At 37.3% G+C, this 27562-nt stretch overlaps 1 protein-coding gene across 1 annotated transcript in view; it reads left to right on the forward strand.

Moving 5' to 3' along the window:
• Positions 1-199: 199 nt before the first annotated feature.
• Positions 200-27562, forward strand: part of HDIP1 (HDAC and MIER1 interacting protein 1) — a 34402-nt gene continuing 7039 nt past the window's right edge. Inside the window, exons 1-3 of the mRNA XM_055412862.2 lie at positions 200-360; positions 5261-5357; positions 24627-24809. Of these exons, the coding sequence (XP_055268837.1) occupies positions 295-360; positions 5261-5357; positions 24627-24809 (346 nt within the window). The 5' untranslated portion in view covers positions 200-294. The remainder of the gene's footprint in view (positions 361-5260; positions 5358-24626; positions 24810-27562) is intronic.

Consider the following 27562-nt stretch of genomic DNA (forward strand, 5'->3'; position numbering starts at 1 on the left):
CCATGCTGTGTCTTCTCGTGAGAATCGGGACCTGCTGGAGGACCGGAGCCGCGTGGGTGGAAGCGTGTTCCGCAGTTCCTTGGAGCCGGCGCACGCCGCGCCCCGCCTCCTCGGCCCGCAGGCTCTGCTCGTGTTCGCGGAGGCGCGCGCGCGCGCACCCGTCAGAGCCTCGGTCTGGCCAGCGGGGACCGCGCGGGCAGAGGCTGGGCTGCTGAGGTACGAGGGGCGGAGCCCGAACCGCCGCCGCCGCCGCCGCCACTGCTGCTGCCGCCGCCGCCGCCGCCTGAGAGAAGCATGTCTGCAACTCGAGCTAAGAAAGTGAAGATGGCCACCAAATCATGCCCCGAGTGCGACCAACAGGTGGGCGCCGGGGGCCGGGCACCGAACACGCGAGCCAGCGGAGCGGGTGCGCGCGGGCAGGCGGCCGTTGCCTGTGGCCGTTGGCTGTGCAGAGGCCGCCTCGCCGGGGTCCGGGCGGCCGAGCGACTGGGCCAGCCCTCGGGCTCTGTGGCAACCGCGGGAGCCCCGAACCGGCTGGGCCGAGCCGAGGGGTTGCCGGGGAAGCGCCCGGAGCGGCGGCCCGGCCGGTGCCCACCTGGCGGCGGTCAGCCGGGCGAGTGTCGTGCCCTGTGGCTGGGCTGCGTGAGAGGGGGCGTGGGTTTATCCTGAGCAGCCGGGGCGACCTGTCTGGAGCCTCCTCGAGTCGCCTGGCCGGCTCCGGTGACAGCGGCAGGAGTGTGGGGCAGCGGCCCAAGTGGACGAGAACGGTCCCTCAGCCCCCTCGTGCCCCGACGAGAGTGCCTGATGTGCAAACTCCCAAGTCAGGGCTCCTGGCTCCCAAATCCCCCTCCTGCCACTCAGGGTTGCTTTGTTCCCATTTCAGATGTGTACACTGGACCCCCCGAACTGTCCCCCCGCCACCTGGGCGGATGCTTAAATGTGACAGTAAGGCCCACAGTGTAATAGTTATAAGTTTTGGCGAAATATGGAGTTTTTTCCTCTTAAAACATATTATTTTTGCCGTAAATAATCATGAGTCCTTTCTGTACATTGTTTTAAATGGAATATAATTGAATTACGTCCCCATTGAAGCCCTTCCTTTCTGGGCGCTCCTCACGTTCCCCTACCCGCCGCGGTATCCACTGTTAAAAATGTAGGATTTCTACTTGCAGATCTTCTAAAAAATGTGTATGTGGTTTTATGAATTTTAAATGACTGCTTTCCACACAGAATTAATGGTGTCATAGCTGCAATGTTTTAAATCTCATTTACTCTTTTAGTTTAAGAATGCCTCATTTTTCACCCGTTCCTCTAAAACCTTACAATCTAATGAGTTAAAACTCTTAGTTAAAGCATTAGCAAGGGCCCTTGTTTCACGCCAACATGCTGATCTGGGTGTGTTTTTTCCTTTTCCACTGGGAGAATTTTTTCAAAATGACTACCTCTCTCCTCCCCCTTTCTTTTTCTTTCTTTTTAAAATGAGGAGTAATTTGAAATGGCTGAAGATTCTTTTAATAAGCTGATTTTAGAGCATTCTTTAAGGAGCAAGCTTAAAGATTGAGCAAATCTTTTAACAGAAAATGTTACATGTTTTATTCAGTATTTTTTATGGGCAATGGTAGATATACTGATTAGAGGAAGACTGTGCAAGGAGAATTATGGTTTATTGATTTTATGAATTTATTGAGTATGCATCTTAAAAACAATTTAGCCATGTTTTCCAAACCAGAGTTAAATTTCCATTCTTACCATTGAACTAAATTTGTTAAATTCTGAAAAAATTGGACTTCTTTATTTAAATCTCCTTGTCCAAGCTTATTTCAATATTTAAATCATTTCCATTTGTTCCAATTAATTGTGCAGAAATATAAAGTTTACATGGTATGCATTATGCTTTCCAGTGTCTGTAGGGCATCAATTAGTGTGAATCATGACCTTGCAGTACTTGGCATAAAGTAACCTTAACCTGTTTTGAATATCCTGGTTGAAGAAAGAGGAAAGGATTGTAAACTTGTAGGAGTCTTTGTTCCTCAAAACATGATCAGCATTTTATTTGGAAATACTGTATTTCATTTTGTTGTTAACATACACAACCCCTCTTCCAGCTCCCATAACAAAATACTGTAGATTGGCTGGCTCAAACAGCAGTAATTTATTTTGTCACAATTCTGGAGGCTGGAAGCCCCAAGATCCTGGCAGAAAAGAGAGCTTTCTGATAGCTTTTCTAAGGACACTAATGCCATCATGAGGGCCCCACCCTCATGAACTCATCTATACCTAACTATGTCATCTCCAAAAACCATTACATTGAGGAGTTGGGGCTTTAACTGATGAATTTATTGCTGGGATGTTTTTGGCAGGGTGGGGACACAATTCATTGCATAGCAAGCTACAATTTAAAATGTTAGTTTCTGTTGTTCTTTATTCTGAATACTTAAGATAATGTAAATGATGACTAATTCAAACTTTTGATAATTCTTAAAAGCAAATTGTCTTTTACTAAAAGTAACTCAATTGAAGAAAACAACAGATTAATTTTAGCGTTCTAATTATTTAAAACTATAGATTTCTTATAAATGAGAAAAATTATAACCCCGAAAGCCATTTTAAAAAAACTGAAAAAAAAAAAATACTGCTCTTAAGTTGCCTGGTGAACAATAAATTACAATTTAGATACAGTTTATAAGCATAAATGTAATATCTTTAAAGTTTGAGGAAGTTGCCTCAGCTGAGTAAATTTACATGTGTTCTGTATGTGTAAGTTTAAAAATGGGTACAGAAATCAGTAAACAAGAAAGACCTAGATTTTCAGTTGCTTTATAACATCCCCTTTTACATGCCTCTATTGAAAATATAGTTCTGAAACATCTAAACCACAATACTTTTCATTTTCAACGGATTTCACATCCACTAATTCAAATTACTGAGCCATTTTGAGTATAGTAGTAGTCAAGCTCATTATTTTTCTGGTGTCTTTGGTGTATGTTTCTGTTTTTGGGTTTTTGTTTTCTTCTTTGTTAGATCAACTTTTCCCCCTTTTTTGGAAAAAAATTTTAGAAAATTTTATGTGACCTTTAGCAAATATGTCTGCCATAGGTAACTTTCCCCTTAGTAACAAAGAATATAAATGTATTCTCCATAAAATGGTTATTTTTGAGCTTTTTTTATCAGTGAAACAATATAGGGCCAGGATTTTGTTTTTTGCAGTTTTTTTTAAAGTCTTTTTTTTTTAAAGTCTTACTTGTAAAACGTGTAAACAATCCAAATACCTGTTTTTCAAGGAATAAATTGATTCACAAGCCATCAGTAAACAAAACTTTGAATTTTTTTCTTCCATTTTAAAATCCTGAAAATATAGCATTAGAACTTTCATTACTGTTGTTTTTGGTATTACAACTGAAATTTAAAGGAAGTTTAGAGTTTTTTTAAAAAAATCTAAATTATACAATAACTTAATGAGACTAATATTACTGAAGTTGGCCACCCTGCTTAATAATTCTTTTTACAGGATCTGTATTGTGGTGGTGGTTAGTTGGCTTTTTTCCAGGGTTGGTGTGAGGGAAAGGAACTTTCCATTTTCAAAAGGCCCTTAGGGTGATTTAGCTCAGGCACCTAAATGTTCCTTGCACATAAGATGCTTTCATTAAGGGATGTAAATCAGCCTATCGATTGCGTTAGTCATCCGAAATCCAAATGTTACATTTCTCATCTAACTGTAGCACTCTCTTTAATTCTGGATTGTGTTGATGTATTTTTTTGTGTATAAGACACAGAATTAAATTTCAATTTGTTGAGTTTCAGTAGCTGAAAGAAAATGGCTGTTGAGTAGCAAAGGATCTGTTGAATAAGAACATCGTGTTCTGTTGTTTTTTGGGTATCATTAACTTAAAACAATTTATATTACTGCGTATGCCCTTAATGATGTGTTTAAGTGTAAAGGAAATGAGTCAGTACCTTTGAGCTTGGTTTCTATGAAGATGTGAAATTTTAAAATGACAAAACTTATCTATTTTAGGCATATTTTTCACTATTAAGAAATGTAACATTACATTTTCTGCCATTTTTTGAAAGAATCTCATTATATTCTTGATAAAAAAACCTGTTAGATATACTGGAGTTTGATTATTTTTATAGGATTCATTGTTATTTTTCATGAATACACAACAAGTTCTTTCTTTCGTATTTTTACTGCAAAGAAAAGGAATTCTCCCAAAATTATGATTTAGCTTATTTAGATCAAATATTTATATTCTAGAATATGAGGCATTCTGTACATAAATGGATGAAAGCTTTATAATCATAATTAAACTTTTACGACAGATGGAATTTATCTTACAAACCGGAATTGTAATTACTATTTTCTGAGTACTTTTTGTTGAGATTAATTTCTGGTTCTTAGTGAATGTGTCCCCAGTCCAAGGAACATTAAGGTTAATATTAGTGAAACAATTGTAGAGGAAAATCTAAAACTTTTTTCAGTAATTTTCAGTAACATTTGACTTTAAAAAAATATTAATATGAAATGGAGAAAGGAGCCTCTTGTAAAAATATTTTATAGATTTAGAAACAGAAGCCTGGAGAATTTAAGTGTTTTATCAAACTTCCTTCCTGGACCTTAGATTATAAAATCCTAGATCTCAACTCCTGCTTTGTCCTACATTCTCTGTTGTTTCTACTGTAGTTTTGCCCCTCAAACTGGTTGTTGTAAACTATTTTGTTTTCCTGTCAGTAGTAATCGGCATCTTACCCTCTCGTGTTGGAACCTGGGTTGTTTTCAGTTCTTTACCCTCTGAAATGTCTTACAGATCTATCTTTTCTCTATTTCCAATCTCATTATTCCAGTGGGGCCCTCAAAATGTTATGCTGGGATTACTTTAATGACTTCCCAACCACGTCCCCCCAATTTATTCTATTATCAACTGCTGTCAAACTAATATTTTAGGAAATGCTACCTTTTTTCCAATATATTTTCCTTGGCTCTGATCCTGTTATGGTTTTCTGTTGTTCACTTACATCAGCACACTTTTATTGTGTATTTGCTGTAGTCTTCGTGTTGTAATGCATTAGTAGAATGTGAAAAGGTAGGGGACCCAATACCCATCTCATCATTTATTGTAAGGAGGTGGGGTTTAGATAAACCCATGATTCTTACTTCAAGTAATTTATCATTCAGCTCAGGAAACTAAATAAACTCTGAGAAGTTTAACAACAGAAAAGTAGTAATAATAAAATTGTGTTTTTTTTTTTTTTTTGTCTATAGGTTCCTGTTGCATGTAAATCATGTCCCTGTGGTTACATATTTATTAGCAGAAAACTTTTAAATGCAAAACACCCAGAAAAATCACCATCTTCTACAGGTAATTGTGAGAATTTACTGTATTTTTAGCTTTTCGATGTAGAAATTTAAAATTAGTTTTTGTGAATTTACTGTTCAATTTTTGTTGAATTTAAATAAAATCTATTGAAGTATGTGTTTGGTTTTTATTAGCTATTGGAAATCAGCTTTATGACATTAATATGCCATTCATTCTATTTAAATGTTAATTCACTAATGCTGAAAGCTTGTGACAGATTTTCTATTTTTTGTTTTTGGAGGATGAAAAGCCATTGAAGGGCTTAGGGAGTGATCTAATCTGATTTAAGAAAAAATTTTTTTAATGTTTAATAAAGGTATAATTGACATCCAATAAGTTGCACATTTTTAAGAATATCTTTGATAAGTTTTGTTTATACTAATCAAACAATAACCACAATCAAGATAATGAATATGTCCATCATTCCCATAAGTTTTCTAGTTCCCCTCTGTGATCTATCCATCTTATTTCCCCTTCCCTCAGATGACCACTGATCTGCTGTTACTGTTTTAGAATTTTGTATTATATAAATGGAATCATATAGTATGTACTCATTTGCCTGGCTTCTTTCACTGAGCATAGTTTAAGATTCAGCCATATTGTTATATATATCAATAAGAATTCATTCCTTTTTATTGCTTAGTTTTAATGGTATTCTTTGTGTGGATATGCCACAATTTGTTTACCTGTTTACTGCTTGATGCTGCTGCTGCTGCTAAGTCACTTCAGTCATGTCCGACTCTGTGTGACCCCATAGACGGAAGCCCACCAGGCTCCCCCATCCCTGGGATTCTCCAGGCAAGAACACTGGAGTGGGTTGCCATTTCCTTCTCCATTAGACATTTGGTTTTTCCCCTCATAATGCTGGTAAAGTTTGTAACGTTAATTATTTTGAACCGGTGGCTGAAAAATACACAACCTGATTTTGATGTGAATATAATTTTTAGACACATTGATTATTCTTTGTTATTCCCTGTTATAGAATATCTAAAAAAATTTTTTTGTTTGAATTTTATCTTCCCGTTAATATAGACAGATCGGGTGTATTCAGTGGATGTATTTATTAAAAATGAAATCTTTTCATCTTTGATAAAATAAAAGAACTTTGTATGTTTTTGAACCCCAAATAAGAGTAGACTGATTACATATGTATACATGAGTACCTGCTGTATGCTAGGCACTGTTCTAAGCCTTGGGTCTAAAGTAATAAATCAATCTACTCTCAAGGCAGGTTCACTGCTGTCATAGATCTTACTACATTCCTGTGGGCAGGAAATAGAGAACAAATAGGGAGAATATCAACTTGTAATAAATGCTTTGTAAGGAATTAAAATAGAGTGCTGTGATGTGTGACTGTAAGACTGCTTTTGACTTAGTCATTGGGGGCTTCTCTGTTCAGTTCAGTTGCTCAGTCGTGTCAGACTCTTTGTGATCCCATGGACTGTAACACACCACGCTTCCCTGTCCATCACCAACTCCCAGAGCCCACACAAGCTCATGTTCATCACGTTGGTGATGCCATCCAACCATCTCATCCTCTGTTGTCCCCTTCTCCTCCCACCTTCAATCTTTCCCAGCATCAGGGTCTTTTGCAATGAGTCAGTTCTTCACATCAGGTGGCCAAAGTATTGGAGTTTCAGCTTCAGCATCAGTCCTTCCAGTGAATATGCAGGACTTATTTCCTTTAGGATTGACAGGTTGGATCTCCTTGCCAGTCCAAGGGACTCTCAAGAGTCTTCTGCAACACCACAGTTCAAAAGCATCAATTCTTCGGTGATCAGCTTTCTTTATAGTCCAGCTCTCATATCCATACATGACTACTGGAAAAACCATAGCTTTGACTAGACAGACCTTTGTTGGTAAAGTAATGTCTCTGCTTTTTAATATGCTCTCTGGGTTGATCATAGCTTTTCTTCCAAAGAGCACGCATCTTTTAATTTCATAGTTGAAGTCACCATCTACAGTGACTTTGGAGCCCAAAAAATAAAGTTTCTCACTGTTCCATTGTTTCCCCACCTGTTTGCCAGGAAGTGATGGGACCAGATGCCATGACCTTAATTTTCTGAATGTTGAGTTTTAAGCCAACTTTTTCACTCTCCTCTTTAATTTTCATCAAGAGGCTCTTTAGTTCTCCTTTGGTTTCTGCCATAAGGATGGTGTCATCTGCGTATCTGAGGTTATTGATATTTCTCCTGGCAGTCTTGGTTCCAGCTTGGGCTTCATCCAGCCCAGCATTTCACATGATGTACTCTGCATATAAGTTAAATAAGCAGAGTGACAATAATAGGGCTTCTCTGAGAGGTGACATTTTAAGCTGAGACTGAATAGGAACACAGCAGGGTGGGTAGTAGCCATGATGAAGACCATTCTTGACAGAAATTGCAAATGCAGAAATTCTAAGGTTGTTAAAAGTTTGATATATTTTAGGAACAGAAGAGCCTGTATGGTTGCAATGTAGACAGTAAAACAAGGAGAATGTTTGAGATGAAGCCAGAGGGATAAGCAAGGGCCAGATTATTTAAGGCTTTTAAACTAGAGTAAGATTTTGGTTTTTATTCTTACTATGTGAGAAGAAATTATCCCTGGGAGGTGGGATGAGGTTAGGGGATGGTGGCATGTTTTGATTTGCCTCTTAGAAAGAACATTCTGACTACTATCTAGAGAATAGTTTGTGGGGTTACAAGATGGAAGTGAGCTCTTGAAGTATGTTAACTGAGTAAGGACGCCGGGTTAGACAAAGAATATTTATAGTAGGAGGTGATTCAAGGATTATTTATATTTATGTCTGTGGGAGGCCTGTTTATCTTAGGTCTATGAAGAGGTGGGCAGAAAGTTGTGGGGTTTATTTTAAGATTATTTCCTTCCTTCATTTTTTAAATAATTATATTTATTTTTAATTGACTTAGTGATTGCTTTACAATATTGGTTTGATTTATGTCATACATCAAGATGAATTAACCATAGGTGTATATATGTTCCTTCACTCTTGAACCTCTTTTCCACCCCTCTAGGTTGTTACAGAGCCCCAGTTTGAGTCCCCTGAGTCATACAGCAAATTTCCATTGGCTATCTGTTTACATATGTTAGTGTATATGCTCCCATGCTTCTCTCTCCATTCATCTCACCCTCTCTTTCCTCTCCCCCGCCCTTGTCCATAAGTCTGTTCTCTATGTCTGTCTCTGTTGCTGCCCTGCAAATAGTTTCATCAGTACTATCTTTCTAGATTCCATATATATGCATTATTATACGATATTTGTTTTTCTGCTTCTGACTTACTTCACTCTGTATAATAGGTTCATCCACCTCATTAGAACAGACTCAAATGCATTCCTTTTTATGGCTGAGAAGTATTCCATTGTATATATATACACCACAGCTTCTTTGTTCATTCATCTGTTGTTGGACATCTATCTGTTGTGTCTTAGCTATTGTAAATAGTGCTACAATGAACATTGAAATACATGTGTTTTTTTTTTTTAGTGTTGGTTTCCTCAGGGTATATGCCTAGAAGTGGTAATTGCTGGGTCATATGGTAGTTTTATTCCTAGTTTTTTAAGGAATCAACATACTGTTTTCAGAAAGTTGTTTTAATTCCATTTCTGCCTCTGAGTTTGCTCCTTTTCAACATGATAATGGATTTACTACTAATTCATTAGTTCTTAAAGACTGTTGCTGGATTGGGTTATATAGGAGTCATCTGCTGCTGCTGCTGCTGCTAAGTCACTTCAGTCATGTCCGACTCTGTGCGACCCCATAGACAGCAGCCCACCAGGCTCCCCCATCCCTGGGATTCTCCAGGCAAGAACACTGGAGTGGGTTGCCATTTCCTTCTCCAATGCATGAAAGTGAAAAGTCAAAGTGAAGTCGCTCAGTCATGTCCGACTCTCAGCGACCCCATGGACTGCTGCCTACCAGGCTCCTCTGTCATGGGATTTTCCAGGCAAGAGTACTGGAGTGGGGTGCCAGTGCCTTCTCCAGGAGTCATCTAGAGAGCTTGTTAAAAATCGATTCCTGGTTCTTACTTCCTAAGAGTTTGATTCAAGGAGTGGAAACTCTGGAATGATTCACTCAGCAGATTTGCTGGGGAGGCATGTCCATTCATTTCTGAGTCTCCAAAATGAGTAAGACGTGGTCCATGCTGTTAGTGGGACAAGTATGTTTATTTTATTTTTATTCAACAAATATTTTTGAGATCCTTCTGTATACCAGTTATTCAGGTGAGAAATGAGATAAGGTAGAAACCTAATGAGGACAGTGAAAAGGGTCAGATACTAAAAGTGTTAAGAAGTTAGAATCAATTGAAGGTGAGGGAAGGCTTTAGAATGATTCCCAGATTTCTTACTGGGATTAGTGGCTAGAAAGGGAAGATAAAAGGGAAGACAAGTTTTGAGGGAAAGATGAAGAAACTTGATTTGGATATAGTTGTGAAATACCATCTATGTAGATTTTTTTTCCCAGTTGGAGATATAATCTGAAGCTCAGGGAGTAGTCTTAGCTAGAGATAAAGGTTTCAAATAATCATGGTTGTTGACATAGTGGGAATGGGTGAGCTAGTTCTACAGTCTATAGGGAAGGAAGAGAACTCTGGCAGACTCCAGTCTTTATGGGTAGAAGTAGGTAGGGAGGTCCTGTCAACTGAGAAAAAATGTCAGCTGTAGGAGAACAGCCAACAGTGGTTTTTACATAAGTCAGGGTGATAAGTGAGAAGCAATTCATTATTATTTTACATTTGGCATTTCCTCAGATTCTGTTGTTTAGTAACTTAGAGTAGCCTTGTGGCCTTGAAGTGCAGATGAAACACTGAAGCCCAGAAATCCTAGGGAGGAGGAAGAAGAACCAGCAAAATAAACAGAAAGAATAGAAAGGACAGAGAAATATCAGAGATGGACTTTGCTATCTAACAGGCAAGTTGGGCCATGGAGTACAAAACGAAGCAGGGTAAAGTCTAACAGAGTTTTGCCAAGAGAACATACTGCTCATAGCAAACACCCTCTTCCAACAATAACAAGAGACGACTCTACATGTGGATGTCACCAAGATGGTCAGTACTGAAATCGCATTGATTATATTCTTTGCAGCTGCAGATGGAGAAGCTCTGTAGTCAGCAAAAACAGGACTGGGATCTGACTGTGGCTCAATCATGAACCACATGCCAAAGTGAATTGCCAAATTCAGACTTAAATTGAAGAAAAGTAGGGAAAACCACTGGACCATTCAGGTATGACTTAAATCCCTTATGATTTTACAGTGGAAGTGACAAATAGATTCAAAGGATTAGATCTGATAGAGTGTCAGAAGAACTATGAACAGAGCTTTGTAACATTGTACAGGAGGTGGTGATCAAAACCATCCTCAAGAAAAAGAAATGGAAAAGGCAAAATGGTCATCTGAGGACAGCTTACAAATAGCTGAGAAAAGAGAAGTGAAAGGCACAGGAGAAAAGGAAAGATACATTCATTTAAATGCAGAGTTGCAAAGAATAGCAAGGAGAGATAAGAATACTTTCTTAAGTGAACAGTACAAAGAAATAGAGGAAAACAATAGAATGGGAATGACTAGAGATCTCTTCAAAAAAATTAAGAGATAACCAAGGGAACATTTCATGCAAAGATAGGACACGATAAAGGACAGCAATGGTATGGACCTAACAGAAGCATAAGGTATTAAGAAGAGGTGTCAAGAGTACACAGAAGAACTATACAAAAAGGATCTTAATGACCCAGACTGCCACGATGGTGTGATCACTCACCAAGGGCCAGACATCCTGAAGTGTGAGTGAAGTTAGGTGGGCCTTAGGAAGCATTACTATAAACAAAGCTAGTGGAAGTGATGGAATTCCAGCTGAGCTATTTCAGACCCTAAAAGATGATGCTGTGAAAGTGCTGCACTCAGTATGCCAGCAAATTTCGAAAACATAGCAGTGGCTCCAGGACTAGAAAAGGTCACTTTTCATTCAAGTTCCAAAGAAGGGCAATGCCAAAGAATGTTCAAACTACCATACAGTTGCACTCATTTTGCAAGGTAACGCTCAAAATCTTCCAAGCTAGGCTTCAACAGTTCGTGAACTGAGAACTTCCAGATGTACAAGCTGGATTTAGAAAAGGAAGATGCTTTCCAGTTTTGGTGCTGGAGAAGACTTGAGAGTCCCTTGGACTGCAGGGAGATCAAATCAGTCAATCCTAAAGGAAATGAACTCTGAATATTCATTTGAAGGACTAATACAGAAGCTCCAATACTTTGAACACCTGATGCAGAGAGTCGACTCATTAGAAGAAACCCTGATGCTGGGAAAGATTGAAGGCAGGAGGAGATGGGGGTACAGAGGATGAGATGGTTGGATGGCATCACTGACTCTTTGGAGATGAGTTTGAGCAAACTCTGGGAGATAACTGAAGGACAGGGAAACCTGATATGCTGCAGTCCACGGGGTTGCAAAGAGTCGGACATGACTGAGCAACTGAACAACAAGCTGTGCTGTAGAACCAGAGGAGGAAAGGGTTTTAAGAAGGGCTGTTGTTTAGTCCATAAGTTGTGTCCAACTCTTTGTGACCCCTTGGACTGTATAGCCCACCAGGCTCCTCTGTCTATGTCATTTCACAGGCAAGAATCTTGGAGTGGGTGGCCATTTCTTCCTCAAGGGATCAAACCCACCTTTTCCAACCCAGGGATCAAACCCACATCTCCTTCATTTAAAATGCAGATTCTTTATCACTGAGCCACCAGGGAAGCTCTTAAGGACTAACAGTACTCAGAGCCTGGAAATCAGTTTGGTATAGTACAGAGATGATCTATATGTTGTTACATGGAAGATCTGGCTTCAGATTCAGATTCTAGTTTGGTAAGTGTAACAGATTAATTAACCTCTATGAGCAGCTGCTGTTTACTTGTATATACATAGATTTATAGTACCAACCTTAGAGGACTGAAGTGTAGGTGAAGTGCATATGAAAATATCTAATGTAAAGAACTACCACACAATTGCACTCATCTCACATGCTAGTAATGCTCAAAATTCTCCAAGCCAGGCTTCAACAGTATGTGAACTGTGAACTTCCAGATGTTCAAACTGGATTTAGAAAATGCAGAGGAACCAGAGATCAAATTGCCAACATCTGTAGGATCATCAAAAAAGCAAGAGAGTTCCAGAAAAACACTGATTTGTGCTTTATTGACTATGCCAAAGCCTTTGACTATGTGGATCACAAGAAACTGTGGAAAATTTTTCAAGAGATGGGAATACCAGATCACCTGACCTGCCTCTTGAGAAATCTGTATGCAGGTCAGGAAGCAACTGTTAGCAACAGTTGTTCCATGTATGCAGGACATGGAACAGACTGGTTCCAAATAGGGAAAGGAATACGTCAAGGCTGTATATTGTCACCCTGCTTATTTGACTTATATGCAGAGTATATCATGAGAAATGCTGGGCTGGATGAAGCCCAAGCTGGAATCAAGATTGCCGGGAAAATATCAATAACCTCAGATATGCAGATGACACCACCCTTATGGCAGAAAGAGAAGAAGAACTAAAGAGCCTCTTGATGAAAGTGACAGAGGAGAGTGAAAAAGTTGGCTTAACGCTCAACATTCAGAAAACTTAAGATCATGGCATCCGGTCCCATCAATTCATGGCAAATAGATGTGGAACAGTGGCAGACTATTTTTTTGGGCTCCAAAATCACTGCAGATGGTGACTGCAGCCATGAAATTAAAAGATGCTTACTCCTTGGAAGGAAAGTTAGGACCAACCTTGACAGCCTTGCAAAGCAGAGATATTACTTTGCCACCAAAAGTCTATCTAGTCAAAGCTATGGTTTTTCAAGTAGTCATGTATGGATGTGAGAGTTGGACTATATAAAAAGCTGAGTATTGAAGAATTGATGCTTTTGAACTGTGGTGTTGGAGAAGACTCAGAGTCCCTTGGACTGCAAGGAGATCCAACCAGTCCATCCTAAAGGAAATCAGTCCTGAGTGTTCTTTGGAAGGACTGATGTTGAAGCTGAAGCTCCAATACTTTGGCCACCTGATGCGAAGGACTGACTCATTTGAAAAGACCCTGATGCTGGGAAGGACTGAAGGCAGGAGGAGAAGGGGACAACAGAGGATGAGATGGTTGGATGGCATCACTGACTCAATGGATGTGAGTTTGGGTAAACTCCGGGAGTTGGTGATGAACAGGGAGGCCTGATGTGCTGCAGTCCATGGGGTCACAAAGAGTAGGACACGACTGAGCAACTGAACTGAACTGAATGTAAAGAAAGCTTGATTTGTTATAGGTATATAAATACTAATTTTTACAATTAAATTTCTTAAAAGTAAGATTTGCCTTGGCTAGTCCATTATGTATAGGGAATTGAGATGAGTATAATTTTTTTAACTAATCTCCCCAGTTTTATCAAGTTCTAATGAATGTTGTCAATAGCATCTAGAAAATTTCAGTTTTAATTACCAGAGAAGTTATAGGAGAAATGAAAATGGATAATATATACCTGTAAAGATAATACTGACAGATAGGTTTTGGTGAGAATAAACTCAGTTTCTTCCAAATCTTTAATTTTGGTTTTCCACATGGGTGTTCTGGATGGTTTACTGCATCAAGAGTGCTATTTTGCACTTAATAGCAATGGATATACCTTTTTCCTTTATATTTTTTGTATTATAAAAACTGTAAAGAAAAAATAAACTCAAAAATCCAAATGAGATACTAGTTTATAGAAGACTTCCTCTAAAGGTAAGAAAAAGACTTAAAACAATAAGATATTGGGATAGCTCATTATTTAACTGTTAATTTCTCAGTGAGTGCAAGCTTTAGGTTAAGCAACAACCTCCCCATTTTCTACTGGGGGAAGGAACAACGGGATAGAAATATTAAACCCAATTTTTAAATTATTCTCTAAGTTCACAGGGAAAGGCTGATAAGTAAGCAAAATCTACAGATTGCATACTCACTTTTGTTAAGGAAGAAAAATGGAGAAATGATTATCACCAGTACCTTTTAGAAATCCAGAGTCACTCAACATTAATTCAGTAGTAAGTTATCCTTACTCTGAATTACTTGACAGTGAAGATTTGTTATTGTTATTTCAGAAAAATCGTTCCTTACAATCCTGATTTTAGGTCCACAGCACAGCTGTCATACTAAAATTTCTTTCTGTTGTGCTGCAAGGATAATCTCAATTTTTCTTACAATACTTTTAAGAAAACCCGTGTGTTTTTATTTCTGGAATTAATTTTCTAAAAATTGTTTTAGACCTGAAAAAATTTTCATGAAAGATACGTGGTGGTACATTTCCTATCTTCCATTGGAGAGAGTACCTTTACTTTGTGTTGTTCAGTAGCCTAGTCATGTCCAACTCTTTGCCACACATGAACTGCAGCACACCAGGCCTCCCTGTCTCTCACGATCTCCTGGAGTTTGCCCAAGTTCATGTTCATTGCATCAGTGATGCTGTCCAGCCATCTCATTCTCTGACGCACTTTTCTCCTTCTGCCCTCAATCTTTCCCAATGAGGGAAAGATTTTTCCCTTGAGGGACTTTTCCAATGAGTTGTCCGTTTGTGTCAGATGGCCAAAATACTGGAGCTTCAGTTTCAGCATCATTCCTTCCAGTGAATATTCAGGGTTGATCTCCCTTAAGACTGACTGGTTTGATATCCTTGCTGTCCAAGGGATTTCCAGAAGCCTTCTCCGGTGGCTCAGACGGTAAGGAGTCTGCCTACAATGCGGGAGACCCGAGTTTGATCCCTGGGTCGGGAAGATCCCCTGGAGAAGGAAATGGCAACCCACTCCACTCCTCTTGCCTGGAAAATCCCATGGACGGAGGAGCCTGGTAGGCTACAGTCCACTGGGTCGCAAAGAGTCGGACACGACTGAGCCACTTCACTTCACTTCACTTCTCCAGCACCACAGTTTGAAGGCATCAGTTCTTTGGCATTGTGCCTTCTTTACAGTCCAGCTCTGAGAACTTACATGACCACTAGGAAGACCATAGCCTTGACTATATGGACCTTTGTCAGCTGAGTAATGTCTCTGCTTTTCAACACACTGTCTAGGTTTGTCATTGCTTTCCTGCTAAGAAGCAGTTATATCAAGAAGTACAATCTTCTGATTTGTACTCACAAATCACCTTTACTTTGTACTCACACTTAAATGTCATTGTCATTCTTCCTTATTACTCAGTAAGTCCTTTTCATCTGAAGGCTCAAATCTTCAGCTTAGGGAAATTTTTACCTATTTCTTTCCCCCCATTCTCTTTCTTTTCTGGCATGCTTATTGGATAATTGTTGTCATGATCACCATCCACAGAAAACCTGGCTGGCACTGGATTGGATGAATAGTTTACTTTTCCTTTAGTGAAGAAAAAATGAAGTTGGCATTACAGTTGGCCCTCTGCATCTGTGGGTTTCCATGTTTGCAGGTTCACTCAACCATGGGTTGAAAATATTCAGGGGAGAAAATTCCAAAAAGTTCCAAAAAGCAAAACTTGAATTTGCTGTGCCCTGGTATTTATGTAGCATTTATATTGTATTAGTTATTATGTTTAGAAATGACAGACTATACAGGTAGATGTGTGTAGGTTTCGTGCAAATAATATACCATTTATATAAGATACTTGAACATCTACAGATTTTGGTATCTGTTGGGGGTTCTAAAACCCTCATTGATACCAAGGGACCACTGTACAGGACTGTTCAGGGTTGTCCCCAAGGACCTAAGTGCTTCCCTTTCTTGAGAAGATGTGACTTTCATTGTTGTTGTCACTAAGTCGTGCCCAACTCTTTGTGATCCCATAGAATACAGCACACCAGACTCCTGTCCTACACTATTCTCCCAGAGTTTGCTCAAATTCATGTCCATTAAGTTGATGATGCTATCTAACCGTCTCATCCTCTACTGCCTCCTTCTCTTTTTTTCTTCAGTCTTTCTCAGCATCAGGGTCTTTTCCAGTGAGTCGGCTCTTTGCATCAGGTGGCCAAAGTATTGGAACTTCAGCTTTAGCATCAGTCCTTCCAGTGAATATTCAGGGTTAATTTCCTTTAGGATTAACTGGTTTGATCTGCTTGTAGTCCAGGGGACTCCTCAAGCACCACAACTCAAAAGCATCAATTATTTGACTCAACCTTCTTTATGGTCCATCTCTCACATCCATAACTACTGGAACAACTGTAGCTTTGACTATATGGGCCTTTGTTGGCAAAGTGATGTCTCTGCTTTTTAATGCCCTGTAGATTTGTCATAGCTTTCCTTTCAAGGAGCAAGCATCTTTTAATTTCATGGCTGCAGTCACTGTCCACAGTGATTTTGGAGCCCATGAAAATAAAATATTGCTTCCACTTTTTCCCCTTGTATTTGCCATGAAGTGGTGGGACTGGATACCACGATCTTAGTTTTTCGGATGTTGTATTTCAAGCCAACTTCACTCTCCTCTTTCACCCTCATCAAGAAGTTCTTTACTTCCTCTTCATTTTCTGCCACTAGAGTGATATCATCTACATATCTGAGGTTGTTGATATTTCTCCTGGCAATCTTGCTTCCAGTTTATGATTCATCCAGCCCAACATTTCACATGATGTACTCTGCATGTAAGTTAAAAAGCAGGATGACAGTGTACATCCTTGAGTGCTCCTTTCCCAATTTGGAACCAGTTAGTTTGTGCTCATTGTTACAAAGTAATTGTTGTACATCCAGGCATCCCATAAGTATTCTAAGCAGAAAGAAGAGAGACAGACACAGACAGAAGGACAAAGCAGCCACGTGCTGTGCTTAGTTGCTCAGTCATGTCCGACTCTTTGCGACCTCATGGACTGTGGCCCATCAGGCTTCTCTGTTCATGGGGATTCTCCAGGCAAGAATACTGGAGTGGATTGCCATGCCCTCTTCCAGGGGATCGTCCCAACCTAGGGATCATGCTCCTTAAAAAAAAAAAAAAAACTTTCTGGAAACCTTATCCAGTTCCACTTATATGTCATTGGTCAGGACTAAGTTTCATGGCCTCTTCACCTACAGGAGAATCTTTGAATGTGTATATTTTAACTGGGCACATTTCCCTCTTGACCAGAGCAAGATTCTATTCTTAAGAGGGGGAGAATGAATATTGGGTACATAATTACAAATTATATTCTAGATGAGTATTAGATTTCTTAGATCTTTCCTGTATTTCTCTTCCCTTATTGTCATATATTCTGTCTTTGTTTTGTTCCAGGAAATTTCAGTGTTTTTCTTTTCTCATAATGGACATGCCTGAATTCTGTGTTCAGACATGTCCATTATTTGTCTTTAAAAAAAAAAATGCATCTTTTTGGCTGCATTGGGTCTTAGCTGTGGCACATGAGCTGCTCTCTATTTGTGATGCTCAGGCTTAGTTGTCCTGTCATGTGGAATTATAGTTCCTTGACAAGGGATCGAACCTGCATCCCCTGCATTGGAAGGTGGATTCTTAACCACTGAACCATCAGGGAAGTCCCTTATTTAACTTGTCTTTTGCACTTTGTTATTAGCAGTTCATTTTGATTTTTAATTTCTTCTTTTTCATTGAATCTTATTTTTTCATATCTTTTATTGTAAAATTTAGTATTTTAATCATTTTAAATTGTATAGGTTAGTGGCATTAAATACATTCATTATCATGTGCTTAATTATTACCATTATCCTTTTTCAGAACTCTTTTCATCTTCCCAAACTGAAACTCCATACACATGAAACAGTAACTCCCCATTTTCCTCCCATCCCCATATCTCGCCCCAGACCGCCTCTGTTCTTTGTGTGCCTGTGAATTTGAATTTGACTACTGTAGTTATCCTCTTATGTGGAATCGTACAATATTTGCTCTTTTGTGTCATGGAGCATAATGTCTTCAGAGTCTATCCATGTTGTAACATGTGTCAGACTTTCCTTCTTGAATAATATTTGATTGTATGTACATACCACATTTTGTTTATCTCCTAATGCATTGATGGGCACTTGAGTTGCATTCTCCTTTTGGGTATTATGAAAAATACTGCTGTGAACATGTGTGTCCAAATACTGCTCAGTGCCCTTCTTTCATTTCTTTTGGATATATGCCTGTATGGGGAAATGCTGGATCATATAGTAATTCTGTTTTAATTTTCTGAGGAAGTGTCATGGTGTTTTCACTGTTTTTCTTTACCACCAGCAGTGCAAACAGTTTCCAATTTCTCCACATCCTCAGCAACACTTGTTATTTTATGTGCTTTTCCTAATAGCCATCCAATGGGATTGAAGTGATGTCATGTTGTGATTTTAATTTGCATTTCCCTTCTGATTGGTGATGTTGAACATTTTTTCATGTGTTTATTGGCCGTTTGTCTATTTTTGGAGAAATGTTCGTTGAAGTTCTTTGACCTTTTTTTCGTTGTTGAATTGTGGAAGTTCTTTTTATTCTGGATGTTAATTCCTTACCTGATACACTTTTGCAAATATGGTTTTTGTTCAATTTCATGAGTTGCCTTTCTGTTTTGTTGATAGTGTCCTTTTGACATACATAAGGTTTTAAATTTTAAATGAAATCCAAGTTGTCTAGTTTTTATTTTGTTGCCTATATTTTTGGTGTCCTATCCAAAAAATCACTGGCAAATCCACTGTCATGAAGCTTTTCTCCTGTTTTTTTTCCTTCCCCTAAGCATTTTATGGTTTTAGCTGTTATAGTAGGTCTTCAATCCATTTTGAGTTAATTCTTGTAGGTAGTATAAGGGTCCACTTTCATTTTTTTGCCTCTGGATATCCAGTTTTCCCAGTTACCATTTGTTGCAAGTTCTGTTTTTTCATGGCTACTGTTCCTGAAAACCATTTTTCCATGGATTTATTTCTGGATATTTTATTCTGTTGGTCTGTTTGCCTCTGGTAACGCAATATCATATTTTTTTGATTACTGCAGTTTTGTTAGGAAAAGTTTTGAAATCAGGAAGTGTGTTCTGATTTGTTCTGTTCCAAGTTTGTCTTTCTATATGGGGTTTTGAGATTCCATATGATTAGGATGGAGTTTTCTGTTTCTGCAAAAGAATGTTAATGATATAATACCCTCTGAAGGAATCTGAAATATTTTAAGATGTTTTTGTTTCCTGAAATACCTTTGTTCCTTATGGGTTTTTTTTTGGTTGTTGTTGTCTTTTTTTAGCCTTGACCAGGGATTTAACCTGGGCCTCAGCAGTGAAAGCCCAGAATCCTAACCAGTAGGCCACCAGGAAGCTCCCTGTTACTCATGTTTTATCTTGTTCCTTCTCTCTCACTCTTTTTATTTTCCTCAAATAGCTGATAATCCTTAATTATCTGTTGATACTTGTAAATGAAGGCCTTGGTTTATCAGTGTAGATAACTTGCATGAATATCCTACACTTAAAAAAAATTTTGTTTATTCATTCATTCATTTTTGATTGCACTGGATCTTTGTTGCTGCACATGGCATGTGGCTCTTCCCAGACCAGGGATTGAACCTGTGTCCCCTTCATTGGCAGGTGGATTCCTAACCACCTGACCGCCAGGAAAATCTTACACTGTTTTGAAGGTCCATTTTGACATCGTCTTTTTAGTGTATAATTGGAAGAAGTTTATTTTTAGTGTGTATTTAGAAGAAGGTAAGGTTCGAGGTTCTGTATAATTGGAAGAAGCAGACTTTTAGATGTAAATTAGGTAGGCTGGGAGATGCTGTTGAAATCCATGATTGCCAAAATAAGAAAGGCACAATTCTGACGCAGAATTTGAAATCTTTTATAGTGTTTTTTATGAGGAACTACTTTTTTTTGTTGTTTATTTCTTATTTCTAATGTGTGTGCCTGCTCAGTTGTGTCCAGCTCTTTGTGACACTATGGACTGTGGCCCCCCAGGCTTCTCTGTCCATGGGATTCTCCAGTCAAGAGTACTGGAGTGGATTGCCATTGCCTCCTCCAGGAGATCTTCCTGACCCAGGGATTGAACCAAAGGCTCCAGCGTCTCCTACATTGCAGTTGTATTCTTTACCACTAGCACCACCTGGGAACCCCTTTCATAGTTCTATGATATGGAAGTTCAAAGTTCCCTTGAACATTGCTTGGTTCTGAAAAGCTTTATTTCTTTATGTCAGTTGCTTTGTATACATAGTCCCAACTGTTCTACAGTAGTTCTAGAGTTATTCTGATGATCACTCTGTGGCCTACTCTTCCTTACTATACTTTTTGTCCTATCTTGGGAGTGGCTTTGGGAAGAACAGCTACCCCTTCTGTAGGAGCCATCTCATAGTCTTATTTTGAATTTTAGTTTCTTCTTTTCTGGTTACTTAATCAGAATCTGTCAGTTTGCTGGAATTCTGTAATTTCAGATTGCTAATAGCACTATTTCCTGTTTCAAGCCCTGCTGATTTATTTTCCTTTTTCCTTTTACCCATGTTTATTTGCATTTCAGTAGAATTTTTGAGAACATAGTGAGATAAATGCATGTACTCAGTCTAATTTTGTTTAGCACCACTTAACATGTGTAGGTAATGTTCTAGTTTCTGTGAATGAGGCAGACAAACAAAGTGTCCCAACTTTTGTAGAGCTTATACTTTGATGGGGGAGACATATTGAGCATATACGTAAATAAAAAACAGACTATAGTAATAGTAGAAGAAGAAAGTAACTTGGGCTTGGAGACTTGGAGTGACCTGTGAATTGACATCTGAAGGAAGTATAGCCTGTCTCATGAAGAGTGTTGGGAAGAGAGCTCTAAGCAGAAGAATTAGCAAATGCAGAGCCTCAAGAGGAGGAAGGAACTTATTTTAGAGGAAGACATGTCTGGAGAGTAGTGAACAAAATGGCTAGTGGTATGAAATGAGATGGGTGAGAGGTGAAAGTCAGGTCTTATAGTGGGACTTGTAGTCTTTTGTCAGGAAATTTGACTTTATTCTAAATAAAGTGAAAAACCTAATGAAAGATTTTAGAAAAGGAACTTACACAGTCTGGTTTTTTCTTAAAGGTAATTTTGACAGCTGTTTAGGGAATATATTCATTTGGTTTGGATGTTGCCCACAGAAGTGGGAGAAATGAGGAAATTGTGGATATATTTTGCACAGAGTACCTGTGGACTTTTGTGATGATGGAAGAAACAATCTGAGTCACAAATGACTAGGTTATTTGGCTTTTGTAACTGTTGGTGCTGTTTACTATTATAATGAAGGTTGGAGGAGGGAAAATCAAGAGTTATTTTTTGGGGCACTTTTGAAATGCTTGTGAGTCATACAAGTGAAGCTGTCAGGTAGGACTTTAATATTAGAGAAGGAAAAGAATCTTCAGGGAGGAGAAGACCCCAGAGGAGATAAAAAAGGAATGGCTGGTATGAAGGGGAGCCTGGAGAACCTGAAAAATCAAGGAAATTAATTTCAAGGGAAAGAGTAGTCCTCTTGAATTTTTGAGAAATGGTAATTAAGATGATTAAAGAGAGGTGTCAGATTTGCTGACAGAGGTTTTTGTTCTTGATGATCCTTTTCATTGGGTTGGGAACTATACTGGAATGACATGATGGATGAATGGGAGGTGAGAAACTCAGAAGTTGTCTGTGAATAAGTTTGCAGAGATGAGTGGGTAGCTGAAAGAGCAAACTTAAATTCAGTGTTAAGCTCTAAAAGGCATACTGTAAAGAGATTTACCAGTTACTATTTCTTTCAACTTTTAATTCTTATATTTTATTTAAACTTTTAAAAAAATATTTTGTATTATGAAAGTATGATAACAGATTTATTGGAGACTTGGAAAATACAGATCAAAGTTACATACAGTTCCAATATGTATTACAATTACTTTTTAAGTAGATAAATTAATATTTTTTAGGTGGAGTTTCTCTATCAAAGTCTCAAAAATTAATAGAATGAATAGAAAGTAGAAGGATATAGTAGACAGCCTTATGAGCCAATTCAACATAATTAAGATTTACACAATTTTCACACAACAGCAGGGTACAAATTCTATTGAAGTTCCTATAGACTATACACCAGGAGACCCTGGAACATATCCAGGGACATAAAACAAGGTGCAAAAATTTCATCTAAAAGTATTGAAATCAAACAGAGTCTGTTATTCTCTTGTAACTGTGGAATTGTGTTAGAAATGAACATTAAAAGATACTTGAAAATAGCCCACATATTTTCAAGTGCAGTGTGACATTAACCAAGAGAGATCTTTGTCTTACCCATTGAAAGCCTCAAGAAAGTTAAAAGACTGAAAAAACACAGGGTGATTGTGCAGAAGAAAGCATTTAAATGAGAAATTAATATAAAAAATACTTTAAAAACCCCATATTTGTGGAAATTAAATACCCACTTTTAAATGATGGGTATATCTAAGAAGCCGTAACAAGAAAAATTAGAAAATATTTGTAAAGAATAAAGATGAAAAGAGAAGTTACCAGAATTGCATGTAGCTGAAACTGGTCAATCCAATAAATACAATATGAAATCTTGAATTAGGTATGAAAACCAATAGTGGACCTGCATAAAAAATGTGAAATTTGAACAAAATCTATACTTCAGATAATACTGGAATCACATGTTAATTTCCTATTTTTTAAAATAACATAGTATTTCTTTATATTTTTAGAATTGGATTAGAAGTTTCAAGCCTCATTTAAAATTGTTTTAAAAATCACTAAAATAATAAGCTTTCTGCCTTTAGCAGTAATACTAGATGCCATAATAAATGGAACTGTATCAAATCAATTTTTTATTTTTTTGAGAAATTCCAAGCATGCACTGTCACATCCACATCCATTTCTTGTCTTGTATATCATTTTAAAGCAAATCTTATATAATTGCAATTATAAATATTTCATTATATGTTTCTGAAAGGTGGACCTTTAAAAGCTGAAGCACAGGTCCTTCCCTGATGGTCCAGTGGCTAGGACTCCATGCTCCCAATGGAGGGGGGCCTGGGTTCAGTCCCTGGTCAGAGATCTAGATCCCACATGCTGCAGCTAAGACCTGGCACAGCCAAATATAAATAAATACTTTTTAAAAACTTACATGCAATAAAAAAATAACACTAATTCTGTAATACCAAATATCCAACTGGTGTTGAAATTTTCAGGTTTCTTATAAGTGGTTTTTAAAAACAGATTCCAAATAAGGTCCTCACATTGTATATGGGTGATACCTCTTTTGACTCTATTATTTTCTTTTTTATTCCTTGCAAATTATTTGTTAAACTAATAACTTTCTTACAATCTGGAATAACTAAATGTTCTTGAATTATCTGGTGTATTTCTCATTTGAGACCTGGAATTAACTAATTTTCTAAGGATATGATATTTGGAAATAACTATTAATATTTTACTTAAATTTATTTTACTTTATAGTAGCCTATTGAGCATACTTAATTTATATAGCCTTTTAATTTTTCCCTTTAGTGTTTGGGATACGAATTTTCTTATTTGTTTTGCCCCTTTACCACCATTATTTTAGGCATTTGAGGAATTTTCTTTCTTTTAAAGTCAGGTATGTATTAAATTTATTGTTTGTCTTACCCAACCTTTTAATTTGTTTGGAGTGAGAAGGAGTGGCTCCTTGCGTTAATTAAATCACCATGTTGAGTAAAGTTCCCCTATTGGATTCTAATTGGGATAAATATGCTCTTAGAATGTCAGAAATGACCTTATCTGTAACTAAAGTGAAAACTGCTTACTTCCCTAGTGTTTTTATGTTTTCCTTAGATACTGTCTGTTGGTTTTTTCCATAACATTAATATAGTATAGCTAAGGTCAGTTTTACTTCTGTGTATTTTATATATTTCAATCTGTGATTTGGGTAGGGGGAAAAAAGGAATGGAATATTTATTATTTTCCTTTTTAATACTTCACCATTTTTAGCTTAGAAACAGAAAAGGAAAAAGGCAGAAAGGTTGCCTTGGAATTGTGTGAATTTACAGGGGCTGAATATCGACATGAGTTTGAGTGTACTCCGGGAGTTGGTGATGGACAGGGGGGCCTGGCGTGCTGTGATTCATGGGGTCGCGGAGAGTCGGACACGACTGAGCGACTGAACTGAACTGAACTGAACTGAATATCAAATAGAGATACTTGTTTTCTAATATTCCTCCTACCTTATATGTTAACATGGATTTGAATTCTGTTGTTTCTTTTTTTTTTTTTCTGCATGGGTTTGAAGGGCATAGATGTTATGGATGTAATTTTATAAAATATGCCAGGCAGCAAACTCTAGCGCTATTTAGAAAGAAAAAGAAGAAAGCAGTGTGAACATGGGCAAACAGTTCTTGCTTAAGCCCTAAAATATATCACTTTTATTCATCCATACAGAAAACAAGCATGAGGCCAAGAGGAGGCGAACAGAGAGAGTTAGGCGAGAGAAGATTAATTCTACAGTAAATAAAGATTTAGAAAACAGAAAGAGGTCTCGAAGTAACAGCCATTCAGATCATATCAGACGAGGAAGAGGAAGACCTAAAAGTGCATCTGCCAAAAAACATGAGGAAGAAAGAGGTATGAGTAAATCCAAGCAGTTTTTTTTCCCCCCGAGTATTAAAGTTTTCTAAGATCTTAATTAGATAGTAGTGAAGAAAGTATTTGGTAAGCATTTAACTCCTGGATTTAAAATTCCGACTTATATTTTAGTTTGTAAAAGCATTTTCTCTCAGGTAGATACTTGTGTTTTTTTTTTTAATCCATAAATTTAATTCTTATTGGAAAAATAAAGGCTTAAGTTAGGTAAATTCACTTTCCTATAAACTGATGATAGTAAAGTTCAGAGACAATAATTTGTGTATGACATCCTGAATAAGTCTGTTAAAATGGTTATACTTTTTTAAAAGATAAATCTAAATTCTGCTAAGATTTATTTCAAACTGTTATACTGTGAGTTTTAAAAATTTACTATTGAAAGTGTTCTTCAGTGTGAATATTCAGTGTTCTTCAGTATCCAAAAGCTAAGGTGAATTCTTCTTGGATAGTAAGGTGAATTCTTCTTTGTCTAAAACATATTCATATTCTCCTTATAGATTTTCTCTTTTCTTTGGATAAGTAGTGTGCCTACCAGTAACCATCAACCATGATGTTTTTAACCATCAACTTAAACTTCAGCTTCTTTTTCTTTGATTCTTATCTGTTAAAAAACCTTTATTGTGGAAGATTTTTTAAATTACACAAATTAAAAAGAACCCCCATATGCCCATAATTTCAAGCCAGTAATTAAATGAAAAAGATAGTTGCTTTCTATAATTCTTCTAAAATCTCTATCAAGTAAATCAACTATACTTTAATTAAAAATAAATAACAATGTTATTAGACATCAAAAAAACCTCTGTTAGAATAATTTCATCTTCAGTAAAATGTGTTTATAATTTCTTATGTTATTTGTGAGCTACGCTTTGCTTTTTCAGGCATTCAGTCTTAAGTATTCAGGTATTCATCCGTAAATATATTTTAGACATTGAGAATTTCTTACCTGTTCACCATTTCTCTCTGTTTTGTGTGTTTCTATCTGAATAAAATTACTACTGTTAGTGTAAATAACTTCATCTTTATAGCTTTTATCAAGGTTAAAGATTTCTTAATATCATATGGCTAAAGGATTAAGGTTAATAATGTCTTTGACTATATTCTGTGAAGACTGTACTTAGATACTCCTTAATTCCTTGGCTAATTTTACTACTTATTCTCTTTTCTTCTATTATGCTGATTTTCCAGAGAGTTTGAGTTTTCTTCTCAGTCTGAATGTGCTTTTTTAATAATGGGGTGACCAGAAAATATATGCCAAATACTGTTTCAAAAGGGAAACTAGGTAAAGGAAAGTCTAACAGAGAAAAAAGAGAAAAGGAAAATACTGCTTGGCCCAGAAAACAGAACATTCTTTACAGTTGAAGTAAAGGGAACATAACCCAAAGAATGGAAAAGGAATGCTTCTGTTGGTGGGTCAGAGGAGATGAGAAAATAGATAACGACAGTCTTTTCTTTGGGGAAATGAAGACTCTCTAGTTCTGGTACTCACTGTGCAGGTTTGAATCTTTTGTGTTAACTTGAAAACAGAAGCATTTATTTGGCTATACATTTTTTTCAGATATTTTTAGTTTGTTATAGAAAAGTTTTAAGAAAGCTGTTTCAAGAGTAAGATATACTTTTACTACAAACAATGAAGACCTCAAAGCAATTTTTGTATAATAAAATGGAATCTTTTAATGTAGGTCAGGAACAGGGGCAGTCAGCAAGCTTTTTATGTAAAAAGCCAGATAATATTTTAGGCTTTCTGGGCTATAAAGTCTCTGTCAAAGCCACTCTGCTCTGTCATTGTGTCTGGAAGGCAGCCATAGAAAATATGTAAATGAATGGGCATGGCTGTATTCCAGTAAGACTTTATAAAAACAGGTTGCAGGCTGGATTTTGCTCTTGGGCTGTTCTTACAGTCCCTGAAGGCACACCATGTTTTCTAAATATAATACTGGTGGGAAATATGAACATTTAAAATGTCTATATATTTTAGAATAACTTCTTTGATGTGCTTCTTATTGTTTAGTAGCCACATAAATTCAGTATTTTTCCCTGATCATAGAACGCTTAAAGAATTTGAAGCAAGCTTTACCTTTATTTTAATAAGGAAAACCTTACAATGTGTCTAAAAGCACATTTTTAATTGACTTTATTTTGTATATTTTGAAAAAAATAGAAGAATGAAAGGAAATCTTTTTAGACATCTAGGTAACAACATTATCATAAAAGCCAATCATTAAACTTAATTTTTGATTGGTTTAAAATAAGTCTTCATTTTTTTTATATGTGAGGGTATGATTATTCTGGATATTAGTAATGTAAGAGCGACATTTTCACTGATTAAAATTTATTAGCCAATTTTGAATATCTTATTAATGAACATAGAGAATTAAGGTAGACTTCAAGTTAAAGATGGTAGATTGAATAAACACATCTAACTCTGTGCTTTCCCCAAACCCTAGTAGTAGGAAAGAGACTTTGTTTTTCAAGGGCAAAGTTCCACAAGGAAAGGGGATAGGAGAAGCAGCAAAATCCTGGAAAATATTAACTTCCTTAGTAGACCCAAGAAACCTGAATTGTAAGCTCCTTTGAGAAAAGCTAAGAAAGAAACTTTTTTTTGTTTTACATCTTAGGGTCAGCAGTTTTTTGCACGAGTTATGTCTGGAAGTATAGAGGTGAAGGTGAGGCTAAAAAACTTTATTTGAAAGTCTTTTTTAATACCTTGCTAGGGCTGTTCATCCTTTGATAAAAGA

Source organism: Moschus berezovskii, chromosome 22 (genome assembly GCF_049115385.1).
Source record: "Moschus berezovskii isolate FMDL1 chromosome 22, NW_MosBer_1.0, whole genome shotgun sequence".
Lineage (NCBI taxonomy): Eukaryota > Metazoa > Chordata > Mammalia > Artiodactyla > Moschidae > Moschus > Moschus berezovskii.